The 13,402-nt window shown below is 41.3% G+C and overlaps 1 protein-coding gene across 1 annotated transcript; it reads right to left on the bottom strand.

The window, feature by feature from the left end:
• Positions 1-2,275: 2,275 nt before the first annotated feature.
• On the bottom strand, positions 2,276-3,058 carry LOC132365130 (proline-rich protein 23C-like). Its single transcript, XM_059921821.1, has one exon. It carries the CDS (start codon positions 3,056-3,058, stop codon positions 2,276-2,278), a length of 783 nt encoding a protein of 260 aa, XP_059777804.1.
• Positions 3,059-13,402: the final 10,344 nt, after the last annotated feature.

Here is a 13,402-nt window from a genome sequence, read left to right as displayed (position 1 = left end):
CCTAGAGCCCGTGCTCTGCAACAAGAGAAGCCACCACAATGAGAAGCCCGTGCACTGCAACGAAGAGTAGCCCCAGCTCACTGCAACTAGAGAAAGCCCACGTGCAGCAACAAAACCCAACACAGCCAAAAATTAAATAAATAAATAAATAAATAAATGAAAAAAAAGAATAAAATAGCCAAGACATGGAAGCAACCTAAATGTATATCTACAGATGAATGGATAAAAAGATGTGGCATACCTATACAATGGAATACTACTCAGCCATAAAAGAGAATGAAATGATGCCATTTGCAGCAACATGGATGGACCTAGAGATTATCATACTAAGTGAAGTAAGTCAAAGAAAGACAAATATCATATGATATCACTTATATGTGGAATCTAAAATATGATACAAATGAACTTATTTACAAAACAGAAATAGACTCACAGACATAGAAAACAATCTTACGCTTACCAAAGGGGAAAGAGGGTGGGGGAGAGATAAATTAGGAGTTTGGGATTAGCAGATACAAAACTATTATGTATTCAATGTAAAGCAGATAAACAACAAGGTCCTACTGTATAGCACAGGGAACTATATTCAATATCCTGTAATAAACCATAACCATGTAAAAGAATATGGAAAAGAATATATAACTTTGCTGTACATCAGAAACTAACACAACAATGTAAATCAACTATACTTCAATAAAAAATAAAATAAAATTAAAAAATGTGCTAATGAACAGCTGAATCAAATATGAAAGGAATAACAACTTGATTGGCAGAGACCTCTTGCCTGCAACAACAATAAAAAATGGCAGAACAATGGAGTAATGTCTTTAAAGTACTTAAATAACACTTTGAATTAGGAATGAATATATAATAAAACATTTTCAGATATACAAGACTAAGAGAGTGTACTACACAAAAACATGTTGAGATTTACAAAACCAAGATAATTTACTACACATAGGGTATAGTGGAAAGAACTATTAAAGTATATTCTTCAGCAAGAAGAAAATTGAGGCTAGACTTTGAGAGTGGAATATAAGAATGAAAAGGTAGAGAGGAAATGATAAAGCATGTTGGTGAATATAAATAGTATTGATGTTTAAAAAAGCTGAAACCGTCTTGTTTTCAGCTTTACCAGTAGATTTTATTTCTTTTATAAAAATGTGAAACAAATATGGTAATTAATTAATGTTTTATTTTTTAAAATTTTTATTTATTTATTTTTGGCTGCATTGGGTCTTCGTTGCTGCACACGGGCTTTCTCTAGTTGTGGTGAGCGGGGGCTACTCTTCGTTGTGGTGCGTGGGCTTCTCACTGCAGTGGCTTCTCTGGTTGCGAAGCATGGGCTCTAGGTACGTGGGCTTCAGTTGTGGCTCATGGGCTTAGTTGCTCCACGGCATGTGGGATCTTCCCGGACCAGGGCTCGAACCCGTGTCCCCTGCATTAGCAGGCAGATTCTTAACCACTGCGGCACCAGGGAAGCCCCTAAATTAATGTTTTAAAAGTTAGAGGTTTGATTTACAAAAGAAAAAACTCAGGGTAGAATTTAAAAGGTATGAATAATGTGGAATAGCAGGAATGCAAACATTTTACATCAGTCTGTGAGTCAAAATAACCAGAGGAACAGATTTAAAGAAGAAATGCATATCCTAATACATGCTGAAAACATCTGATAAAATCCAACATTTATTCATAATGAAAAGTGAACTTGACTGGAAGAGAACTTCCTCAGGTTAAGAGGAAGCTATGAACAAACATCATACAATTATGTATAGTAACCATCATACTATTTTGCAATTTTCCAGGAGAGCAGCTCAAAACACCAAGAAAGAGAAAAGCCATGGCTAAAAATCTTTATAAATTCATGGGAAAACATATAACATGAGAAATCCAGTTATTTCTTGGTTTGGGGAGAAATAGGGTAGCAAGGGTATGGTGCTGGAGAGAGTAGAATTTGAGAGAAAATAACTGATGCAAACGAGCGGGGAATGGATAGGCCTGAGAATGATCTTGTAAAGAAGTCCAGACGTCTGAAAACACATTGTCTGGTATCCCTGGGCAGATTTCCCATTTCAAAGATGAGGTCTAGAATCTGCTTTCTTTTCCTGACGTCTTCTCCTGCTACTATAGCCAGTCTGGAGGGAAAAAGGAGTTGTTGGCACACGAGATGCTTAATTTCCAGGTTGTAGGATATTCAGTGTAAAAGACGCTGGGAAATCCATTGGGCCTCCAGGATGGTAGCCAGAATTTGTGTGTTTGTGTACAGGGGTGCAGTTCATTCCGGGAACAGACATCTCCGGGCCTTGCGCGCAGGACCACGAGGGCGTTGGGGGCGCTCGTGAGGACCCGGACTCGGAGAGGGAGGTAGAGGTTGGAGTGGTGAGTCGGGGAAGGGCTCCGGAAGGTGCAAGTCCAGGTTGTCGTCGTGGTGAGGAGAGCCTCTCTCTGGACTGGGGTTGGGCGCCTGAGGCCAGGGCTCTGCGACAAAGCCCTGCGCGCCGGGGCCCGACACCCTTGCGGTGGGGCTGCGGAGCCCAGCGACAGAGCCGGCTTCAGCATCCATCCCAGGCGGCAGGAACTCGGCGTCCGCGTCCTCCTCGTTGCCCTCTTCTTGGCAGGCCATCTCTGGGACAGCTGCGCAGAAGACTCCCGGCTCCAGGGCCATGTACTCCCCGGGAGCGCTCAGGAAAGCGGCCCGTTCCAGGCCCTGTACCCACGGGCCTTCCACGCCCGAGCCCAGGAGGGCCTCGGGGACCAGCATGAGGATGTGATCTCCGAGAGACACTTGCAGCACGGACGTGGGCTCGGGCTCCAGCAGCAGGTCGACGTGGTCCAGGGGCAGGTGCAGGGCACAGCCGGCGGGCAGGACCATTACGGAAGTGAGCGCGTCCGCGGCCGGAGGTCCCGTCAGGTTGTCCAGGCTGGGCGCCGCCTCGGACTCGGACTCGGGGCCCGCGGGCTCCTCCGTTCGCCGGCGCTTGGCAGGGCCAGGTCCTTCGGTCTCCGGTCCCCACCAGTCCGCAGGGTAGGCACTGGGGCTGCGGGGCCGGCTGCCCATCACCTCGACCGACGGACAGCACTCCCGGGGCCTGGCAGAGGGCGAGGAGGCTCTCGATCCTGCACGCTGTGACGGGTTTCGACGACGACGGCTGAGGCAAGCCGGGCGGGGCGGCGCGATGCGGGGACGGCAGGACGGCGCGATACGGGACGAGTCCTCGGAGCTCCGGGGCCGCCTCCCCGGGGTCCTACAGTTAAGGCTTCTAGGGGATCGGCGTCTGGCGCTGGGCTGGGCCTGGCGCCTTCGAATCTTCAGCTCCTCACGCCGATTCGTCTACGCAACAGACAGCGAAAGATGTTGCAGGTGAAGCCAGTGGAATCCTAGTCGCAGAATGTCACGCTAAGCTCCGCCCCCTCCAAGGCTCCGCCCCGTAGAACTCGCGGTATCTGTGCTGCCCAATAGCCAGGGCTGTGGTTGGTAGGAAGCTACTGTTATAGTCCTCCAGGGGGAAGAATACTTGTGTACTTCATTTTTAGAGAAAAAAAGATACACCGAAAATGGAACTTTAAATATTAGTCACCTTTAAGGTTAATATTTTTCTTTGATTTCAGGCATTCTAGAGAAAAAAACCACTCAAGTAGACCACCCCCTTGGCAACATAAAACGGACCTATCTAAATGTTCCATGAAATTCCTTTAATGCTTGGTCTTTAATTTCAGGAGTAAATGGAAAATACTCATATATGTTTAGGTAAAGTTCTGTCTTAATAGTAAGTAAAATATTTGTGGCAGTTCCTTCCTGAAGATAAAAGCTGTTATAAAATTAAAACAATCTTAGTATAATTAAATTGTTTTATTCAGCATTTATTATATGTCAACCATTCTACTGAGGTTTAAAAAAATGATTTTTAAAAAAAATTTTTTTATTTTTATTTTTATTTATTTTTGGTTGCGTTGGGTCTTCGTTGCTGCGTGCGGGCTTTCTATAGTTGCGGCGAGTGGGGGCTACTCTTCGTTGCGGTGCACTGGCTTCTCGTTGCGGTGGCTTCTCTTTGTTGCGGAGCACGGGCTCTAGGCACACGGGCTTCTGTAGTCGTGGCACGCAGGCTCGGTAGTCGTGGCTCTTGGGCTCTAGAGTGCAGGCTCAGTAGTTGCGGCACATGGGCTTAGTTGCTTTACGGCATGTGGGATCTTCCTGGACCAGGGCTCGAACCCGTGTCCCCTGCATTGGCAGGCAGATTCTTACCACTGCGCCACCAGGGAAGTCCAAACAATGATCTTTTTCTTGAAAGATAGCCCAACACTTTGTTGAGGTATGATTGACGTACAAAAAGCTGTACACATTTAATATAAACAACTTGAGTTTGCAGAAAGTATACACTCATGAAACTATCACCACAATCAAAACCGTAAAAGTATCTATAACCTGCAAAAGTTTCTTCCTGCCCTCTTTGAAAAAAAAATGATCTTTTTTACTTTTCACAGCACCTGAAGCTCAGAGTGGTCAAGTGAGGTTTCAAAAATTAAATATGTACCGAGTTTGTGTTAGATATAGGCATCCAATGCAGACTTATCTGGTTTTAAATCATGAACTCTTAACTCATACATTTATTGCATACATCTAAGAGTGAATTACTAATTGGTCCTATGTGTGCCTTTTCAAGTTAATAGGTAGGGACTTCCCTGGTGACGCAGTGGTTAAGAATCTGCCTGCCAATGCAGGGGACACAGGTTTGATCCCTGGTCTGGGAAGATCCCACATGCTGCAGAGCAGCTAAACCCGTGCGCCACAACTAATGAAGCCCGTGTGCCTAGAGCCTATGCTCTGCAACAAGAGAAGCCACTGCAATGAGAAGCCCATGCACTGCAACCAAGAGTAGCCCCTGCTGGACGCAACTAGAGAAAGCCTGCATGCAGCACCGAAGACCAGACGCAGCCAAAAATAAATAAATAAATAAAATTATAAAAAAATAATAAAATTTAAAAAAATGTTAATAGGTAATGCCTTCCTCTTTTTTTTTCCAAAATATTTTTCACAGTTTACACTCCTGTGAGCAGAGTATGTTTCCATTTCATTACATCCTTGTAAACATTTCTTATTGATAGACTCTTAACTGTTTTCCATCCTGGTGTAATAAGATGCTGTATCATTGTGTTTTCATTTTGCATTTCTGATTGCCAGTCAGGGTGGATCATTCTTTTCATATGCTTATTAGCCAATATTATATTTAATTCTTTGAAATAGTCCCATTTTTTTTTTTTTTTACTTTAAAAAAATTAGGTTTCAACTTTTCCTCCAACTTTCTGCAGTGCTGGTTCCTTCTTCTTCAAAGACCAACTCCGAGAGCACTTTCTTGAAAAGGGCATTTCTGACCATTTTGTTTGGAATGGTTTCTTCACTTACTCTCTATCTCATCCCTCCCTCTATGGCCTTCATAGTATTACCACATTCTGTAAATAAACAAAATATTGTTTAAAGAAATTGGGGTTCAGTCATACTACTACCAGTCACTTATCAAGTGTATGTGTAGCAAATGTCTCTATCACAGTATTTGAAGACTTTAGCGCTTGATTCACTGTAATTCTCACTCATTCCACATCTGCTGTAATTTGTGGTGAGTTTAATATTGTCATGGATCCCTCCTCCCCCCACATCTTGGCTTCTTAGTTCTCTTCCTCTTCAGTAATTTTGTCCTCCCTCCTACCTCATTGACTCATACTCTTGACCTTGTCATTATGATATTTATATGGTAGTCATCAGTTAGATCCATTAGACTATAACTTAATTAGTAAATAGTAAACTGTAAACTGCCTTCACTGGTCAAGCTCACTTTAACTGTTTTTACAAAAACTTGCATATCTTCCAAGCATCATGTAGCCTAAACAATAAGTTACAAGGCCTCTTCACGACCCCTATAGATAAGTACTTCTGATGGAAGAGTCTTAAGATGTTTGCCCAAGTTGTTTTTTTGGAACTTGGAGTCAGTTGTCCAGTTTGAACTTCAGCTGGTTAAGACTGGTTGGGACAACCGACTCTCCCCTCGGGCATGCGAGAGTGTCTGATCGGTGGCCATTTGATGTCAGAGGGCCAAAACCTCCACCCTAAGAATATGCTAATGCCGCCATTTTCTGAACATGCATCCTCTGAAGAAGCATGTAGCTTAGTTGCACCTGCCAAGAATAATGATACCTCATCTTTTTTTAAAAAAATTAATTAATTAATTTATTTTTGGCTGTGTTGGGTCTTCATTGCTGCATGCGGGCTTTCTCTATTTACAGTGAGCGGTGGCTACTCTTCATTGCAGTGTGCAGGCCTCTCATTGCGGTGGCTTCTCTTGTTGTGGAACATGGACACTAGGTGCACGGGCTTCAGCATTTGTGGCACACGGGCTCAGTAGTTGTGGCACGCAGGCTCTAGAGTGCAGGCTCAGTACTTGTGGCTCACGGGTTTAGTTGCTCCGAGGCATGTGGGATCTTCCTGGACCATGGATCAAACCCGTGTCCCCTGCATTGGCAGGCAGATTCTTAATCACTGCGCCACCAGGGAAGTCCCGACCTCATCTTTTTCTTATTTCCAGTCACCTTTCCCCACGCTCCCTGCACCTCAGGCCACCCTAATTCTTTACCCAGTAAATATCCCTAGCCCCTGGCCTTTGGGGAGATGGATTTGAGATTTGTTCTCCTTTCTCCTTGCTTGACTGCCTTGTGAATAAACCCTTTCTCTGCTGCAAACCTCTCTATCTCAGAGTTTGGCTTTCTGTGTGTGAGGCAAATGAACATGGCTCAGTAACAATTACTCCAAATTGTGAGCCCTCTATAATCACAATTTAAAACATTTATTTGCAGAGTAGTGACTACCTCCTAACTTTATAGCTTAGCCCTTTAAATATCCAAACTCCATCAATCCTTATGTCCTTCTGGAAAAATTCATCTTTTCAGTGAAACTGAAACTATCAGTTCTTCACTTCCCTCCATAACTGGAACTTAAATTCCACAGATAGTCATTTTAATCATTGCTATATTTATATCTTTTTTAAAAATTATTTTTTATTGAGGTAACATTTGTTTATAACATTATATAAGTTTCATGTGGACAACATTATATTTCTACTTCTGTACACACTACAGCATGCTCACCAACAAAGATTTAGTTTGTATAGTCACCACAGAGTTGATCCTCTATCCATTTCATCCTTTCTCCTCTGGTAGCCACTACTCTGTTCTCTGTATCTACATGTTTGTTTTTGTTTGGTGTGGTTTGTTCATTTACTTTGTATGTTTTTTTTTCTTATATTCCGTATCTATGTGAAATCATATGGTATTTGGCTTTCTCTAGCTGACTTATTTCACTTAGCATAATACTCTCAGTGTCCATCCATGCTGTCGCAAATGGCAAGATTTTATTTTTTTCTATGGCTGTATCTATATTGTATATATTGTGTGTCACATCTTCTTTGTTCATTTATTGGTTGATGGGCGCTTCGGTTGTTGCTATATCTTGACTATTGTAAATAATGCTGCAATGAACATGGGGGTGCATAAGTCTTTTCAAGTTAGTGTTTTCATATACTTTGGATAAATACTCAGAAGTGGGATAGCTGGATCGTATGGTAGTTCTATCCCTGAATTTCTAAGGAATCTTCACACTGTTCTCCACAGTGGCTGTGCCAGTTTACATTCCCACCGACACTGCATGAGGGCTCACTTTTCTCCACGTACTCGCCAACACTTTTAATTTCTTGCCTTTTGATAAAAGCAATTCTAACAGGTATGAAGTGATATCTCATTGTCGTTTTTTTTTTTAGTTTTTTAAAAAATTGAGGTATAATGGAGTTACAGTATTGTTTCAGGTGTACAACATAATGATGAACAATTCCTAAAGATTATACTCCATTTATAGTTATTATAAAATACTGGCTATAGGTCCTTGCCTGGCGGTCCAGTGGTTAAGACTCCATGCTTCCACTGCAGGGGGCCCGGGTTCAATCCCTGTTCAGGGAACTAAGATCCCCGTGTGCTGCGGGGTACGGCCAAAAAATAAATATTGGCTGTATTCCCTGTGTTGTACCATATATCCTTGTAGCTTAATTACTTTATACATAGTAGTTTATACCTCTTAATCTCTTACCTCTATCTTGCCTCTTCCCACTTGTAACCACTAGTTTGTCCTCTATATCTGTGAATCTGTTTCTTTTTTGTTATATTCACTAGTTTTATTTTATTTTATTTTATTTTATTTTATTTTATTTTATTTTATTTTATGGCTGTGTTGGGTCTTTGTTTCTTTGCGAGGGCTTTCTCTAGTTGTGGCAAGCGGGGACCACTCTTCATCGCGGTGCGCGGGCCTCTCACTATCGCGGCCTCTCTTGTTGCGGAGCACAGGCTCCAGACACGCAGGCTCAGTAATTGTGGCTCACGGGCCCATCTGCTCTGCGGCACGTGGGACCTTCCCAGACCAGGGCTCGAACCCGTGTCCCCTGCATTGGCAGGCAGACTCTCAACCACTGTGCCACCAGGGAAGCCCCACTAGTTTGTTTTATTTTCTGGATTCCATGTTTAAGAGATAACATAACAGTATTTGTCTTTCTCTGGCTGACTTATTTCACTATGCATAATACCCTACAAGTCTATCCATGTTGTTGTAAATGACAAAATTTCACTCTTTTTTTTTATGGCTGAGTATATACATACACACAGACACACGCATGCATATATATATCACATCACATCTTCTTTAGCTGTTCATCTGTTGATGGGCACTTAGGTTGTTTCCATATTTTGGCTGTCATAAATAATGCTGCCATGAACACTCAGGTGCATGTATCTTTTCAAAATAGTGTTTTTGTTTTCTTTGGATATATACCCAGTATTGGAATTGCTGTATCATATGGTAATTCTATTTAGTTTTTTGAGGAGCCTCGACACTGTTTTCCACAGTGGCTGCACCAATTCACATTCCCACCAACAGTGTATGGGGGTTCCCTTTATTTCACAACCTAGCCAACATTTGTTATTTGTGGTCGTTTTGATGTTAGGTGTTCTTACAGGTGTGAGGTGGTATCTCATGGTGGTTTCATTTGTATTTCTCTGATGGTTAGTGGTGTTGAGCATCTTTTCATGTGCCTGTTGGCCAACTGTTATGTCTTCTTTGGAAAAATGTCTGTTCACCTCTTCTGCCCATTTTTTAATCAAGTTGTTTGCTTTTTGTTTGTTTTTATTTTTACTAATTTTTGGCCATGGTATTCTATTTATTTATTTATTTATTTATGGCTGTGTTGGGTCTTCGTTTCTGTGGGAGGGCTTTCTCTAGTTGTGGCAAGCGGGGGCCACTCTTCATCACGGTGCGCGGGCCTCTCATTATCGTGGCCTCTCTTGTTGCGGAGCACAGGCTCCAGTCGCGCAGGCTCAGTAGTTGTGGCTCACAGGCCTAGTTGCTCCACGGCATGTGGGATCTTCCCAGACCAGGGCTGGAACCCATGTCCCCTGCATTAGCAGGCAGACTCTCAACCACTGCGCCACCAGGGAAGCCCAAGTTGTTTGCTTTTTGATATTGAGTTGTATGAGCTGTTTATATATTTTGGATATTAACTCCTTATTGGTCATCTCATTTCCAAATATTTTCCCCCATTCAGTAGGTTGTCTTTTCATTTTGTTGATGGTTTCCTTTGCTGTGTGAAAACTTTTAGGTTTAATTATGTCCCATTTGTTTATTTTGGCTTTTGTTTCCTTTGCCTTAGGAGACAGGTTAAAAAAATATACAGTAAAGATAGAAAATCAACCATGTACAAAGCTAGTAGGAAGGTTAAAAGCCAAAAGTAGTAATATCATCTATATCTACAATAAGCAGTTTGGGGATACACAAAATAAATAGATGTAAAATATGATGTCAAAAACAGTAATCATAAGGGGAGGAGAGTACAGTTGTACGGTTGTTAAAATGCATTTGAAATTTGAGATCAGCAACTTAAAACAATCACATATAACAATATATTGCTGTATATAAACTTCATGATATCCACAAACAAAAAAATCTATAATAAATGCACACAGAAAAAAGAGGAAAGAATTTGAACAGGACATTAAACATAGTCATCAAATCACAAGACAAAAGAATGAAAGAAGAAGAAAGGAAGAAAAAAGCACTACAAAACAACCCCAAAACAATTAATAAAATGGCAATAAGATCATACACATCAATAATTATTTTAAAAGAAAATGGACTAAATGCTCCAATCAAAAGACATAGGGTGATAGATAAATAAGGACCTACTGTATGGCACAGGGAACTATATTCAATATCTTGTATATAATAACTTATAGTGGAAAAGAATCTGAAAAAGAATATATACATATATAGATCACTTTGCTGTACACCTGAAACTAATACAACATTGTAAATCAACTATACTTCAATAAAAAGTTGTTTTGGAAAAAAAAAAGACAGAGTGGCTGAATGGATACAAAAACAAGACCCATATATATGCTGCCTACAAGAGACTCACTTCAGATCTAAAGACACACATAGACTGAAAGTGAGGGGATGGAAAAAGATACTCCATGCAAATGGAAATAAAAAGAAAGCTGGGGAGCAATACTTATATCAGACATAGACTTTAAGAGAAATAGACTTTAAGTCATTGTGGTTTTGATTTGCATTTCTCTAATAATTTGTGATGTTGAACATCTTTTCTTGTGTCTATTGGCCATCTATGTCTTTTTTGGAAAATGTCCTATACCCATTTTGGGGTTGTTTTCTTTTTTTTGTTGTTGTGAGTTCTTTCTATGTTTTGGATGTTAACCCCTTATCGGATATATGATTTGCAAGTATCTTCTTCCATTAGGTAGGTTCCCTTTTCATTTTGTTGCTGGTTTCCTTTACTGTGCAGAAACTTCTTAGTTTGATGTAGTCCTGTTTGTTTACTTTTGCTTGTGTTTCCCTTGCCTGAGGAGACAAATAAGTGGAAAAGTATTCTGCACTCATGGATTGGAAGAAATAACATTGTTCAAATGTCTATATTACCTAAAGCAATCTTCAGATTCAATGCAATCTCTATCAAAGTCCCAAGGATATTTTTTGCAAAAATAGAATAAAAATTTCTTAGATTTACATGAAACCATAAGAGACCCTGAACAGTCAAAGCAATCCTGATAAAAAGAACAAACTTGGAGGTATCACACTCTCTGATTTAAAACTATATTATAAAGCCACAATAATCAAAACAGCATTATATTTGCAGAAAAGCAGATACATAGGTCAATGGAACATAATTGGGAACCTGGGAATAAACCCATACATATATGGATAATTAATTCATGGCAAGGAAGCAAAGAGTGTACAATGGAAAAGGACAGTCTCTTCAATAAATGGTGATGGGAGCACTTCCCTTGTGGTGCAGTGGTTAAAAATCCGCCTGCCAATGCAGGGGGACATGGGTTCGATTCCTGGTCTGGCAAGATCCCACATGCCACGGAGCAACTAAGCCCGTGCACCACAACTACTGAGCCTGTGCTCTAGAGCCCGTGAGCCACAACTTGTGAGCCCATGTGCCACAACTACTGAAGCCCGTGTGCCTAGAGCCTGTGCTTCACAACAAGAGAAGCCACTGCAATGAGAAGCCCATGCACCACAACGAAGACCCAACGCAGCCAAAAATAAATAAATAAATAAATTTATATTAAAAAATGGTGTTGGGAAAACTGGGCAGCCACATGCAAAAAAAAAAAAAAAAAAAAAAAAAAGAAACTAGACCACTATCTCACACCACACACAAAAGTCATCTCAAAATGCATTAAAGACTTCAGTGTAAGACTTGAAACCGTAGAACTCCTAGAGAAAATATAGGCAGTACTCTCTTTGACATCAGTCTTAGCCATTTTATATCTTCATTTCTTTTTCCTGTCTCCTGCTTTGCTGATCGATATATCTGCTACTCTGTGCCTGCACTTTCCAAGCTGAAGGGGGTTGGAGAAGAACACTTAACCCCATTGACTGGTCTCAATTTATATTCATGGTCACATACGTCACATGGGCTCCTACTGATGCCCATTGACTTTACTATGTTGCTGTACCCGATTCGCTCACTCTTTTAGATGAACATTGCATGCTTTCTCTTCTCTCTGCAGACCTCCAATACCTCATCCCTTATTTTCTCTCCTAGATGGTCACCTTGCTTCTTTTTCACTGTATGAATGAAGCAATCAGAAAATATTTTCCAAAATTCCCCAAGTCACATCTCACCAGGCTCCACTGAGACTATATATTCTGCTTTTTCTCCTGTTCCCATAGATGAAATATCTTGCTCCTAGCAAAGGCCACACTCCCTGCATTGGTGCAAATGATCTCATCTCATTTTGCCTCTTCAAGAACATCACTCTAGCAATTTTCCCATCTCTGTCCATCATCATCACATTTTAGCTACCTCTACTGAATCAATATCTTCAATACAGGGACTTCCCTGGTTGTCCAGTGGTTAAGACCCCACGCTTCCACAGCAGGAGACGGAGGTTCAATCCCTGGTTCGGGAACTAAGATCCCACATGCTGTGCAACACGGCCAAAAAAACTTCAGTACATAATTGAGAGGTAAACTCTTTCATCTTAAAACAAAAACTCTCCTGACATGAATTTCTCCTCCAGTTTCTACATCAGTTTTCTCCTTCCTTATACACCAAAACTGTTGTATTAGTCAACTATACCTGCATTCTCTAATTTCCCTCCTTCCACTCTCTCTTGCACCCACTCCAATCAGTCTTGTGTCCATGCCAGTCATCTATAAGCACTCTCATTAAGGTCACCAGTGACCCCCACATTATGAAATCCAGGGGTTAATTCTCAGTCCTCATGGACATCATATGACACAGCCAATCTCTCTCTCTCTCTTTAAACCTTTTCCCCTGTGGCATGCAAGATCTCACACTCTCCCCATCTATTGCTTCTCTTTCTCAATTTCTTTATCTGTTTGCTCTTTCTTCTGAAGGTTGGACTATCCCAGGACCTTGTTGTTGACCTTATTTTTTCCCATCAACCTTCTGTCTTCTTTTAAGTGCCATCTGTATGTTGGTGACTCCCAGATATGAGTCTCCCTCCTGTAGCTTTCTCAAGAACATCCAACTACATTGTCAGCATTTTCTCCTGGATATCTGTTAAGTTGAACCATATACAGTTTTCATTTTTGTAGGTCAGAATGGTTGAATATTATCGATTTTATATAAGTCAATCTAATAGGTCACCATGTCCTGCCTGCTGTGGGCTGCACATGGTAGGTAGGACATCACCCCAGGACCTTGCTTCAGATGTAAATGTTTAAATGTTCAGTAAATCGGAGGAAAAAAACATGGATTTTTAGAAACTGAAGAGCAAATTAAGCAGCATAAGCAGCATTTGGGGGCTTGTCAGGAATGCAGAA

The sequence above is a fragment of the Balaenoptera ricei genome, chromosome 4 (assembly GCF_028023285.1).
Source record: "Balaenoptera ricei isolate mBalRic1 chromosome 4, mBalRic1.hap2, whole genome shotgun sequence".
In the NCBI taxonomy this organism is placed as follows: domain Eukaryota; kingdom Metazoa; phylum Chordata; class Mammalia; order Artiodactyla; family Balaenopteridae; genus Balaenoptera; species Balaenoptera ricei.
The sequence above is the reverse complement of the archived record's forward strand: the minus strand, read 5'-3'. Positions and strand labels throughout refer to the sequence as shown.

Excerpts from the sequence above, each read along its gene's own strand:
- LOC132365130 (XM_059921821.1), bottom strand. The coding sequence starts at position 3,058 with ATGGGCAGCCGGCCCCGCAGCCCCAGTGCCTACCCTGCGGACTGGTGG.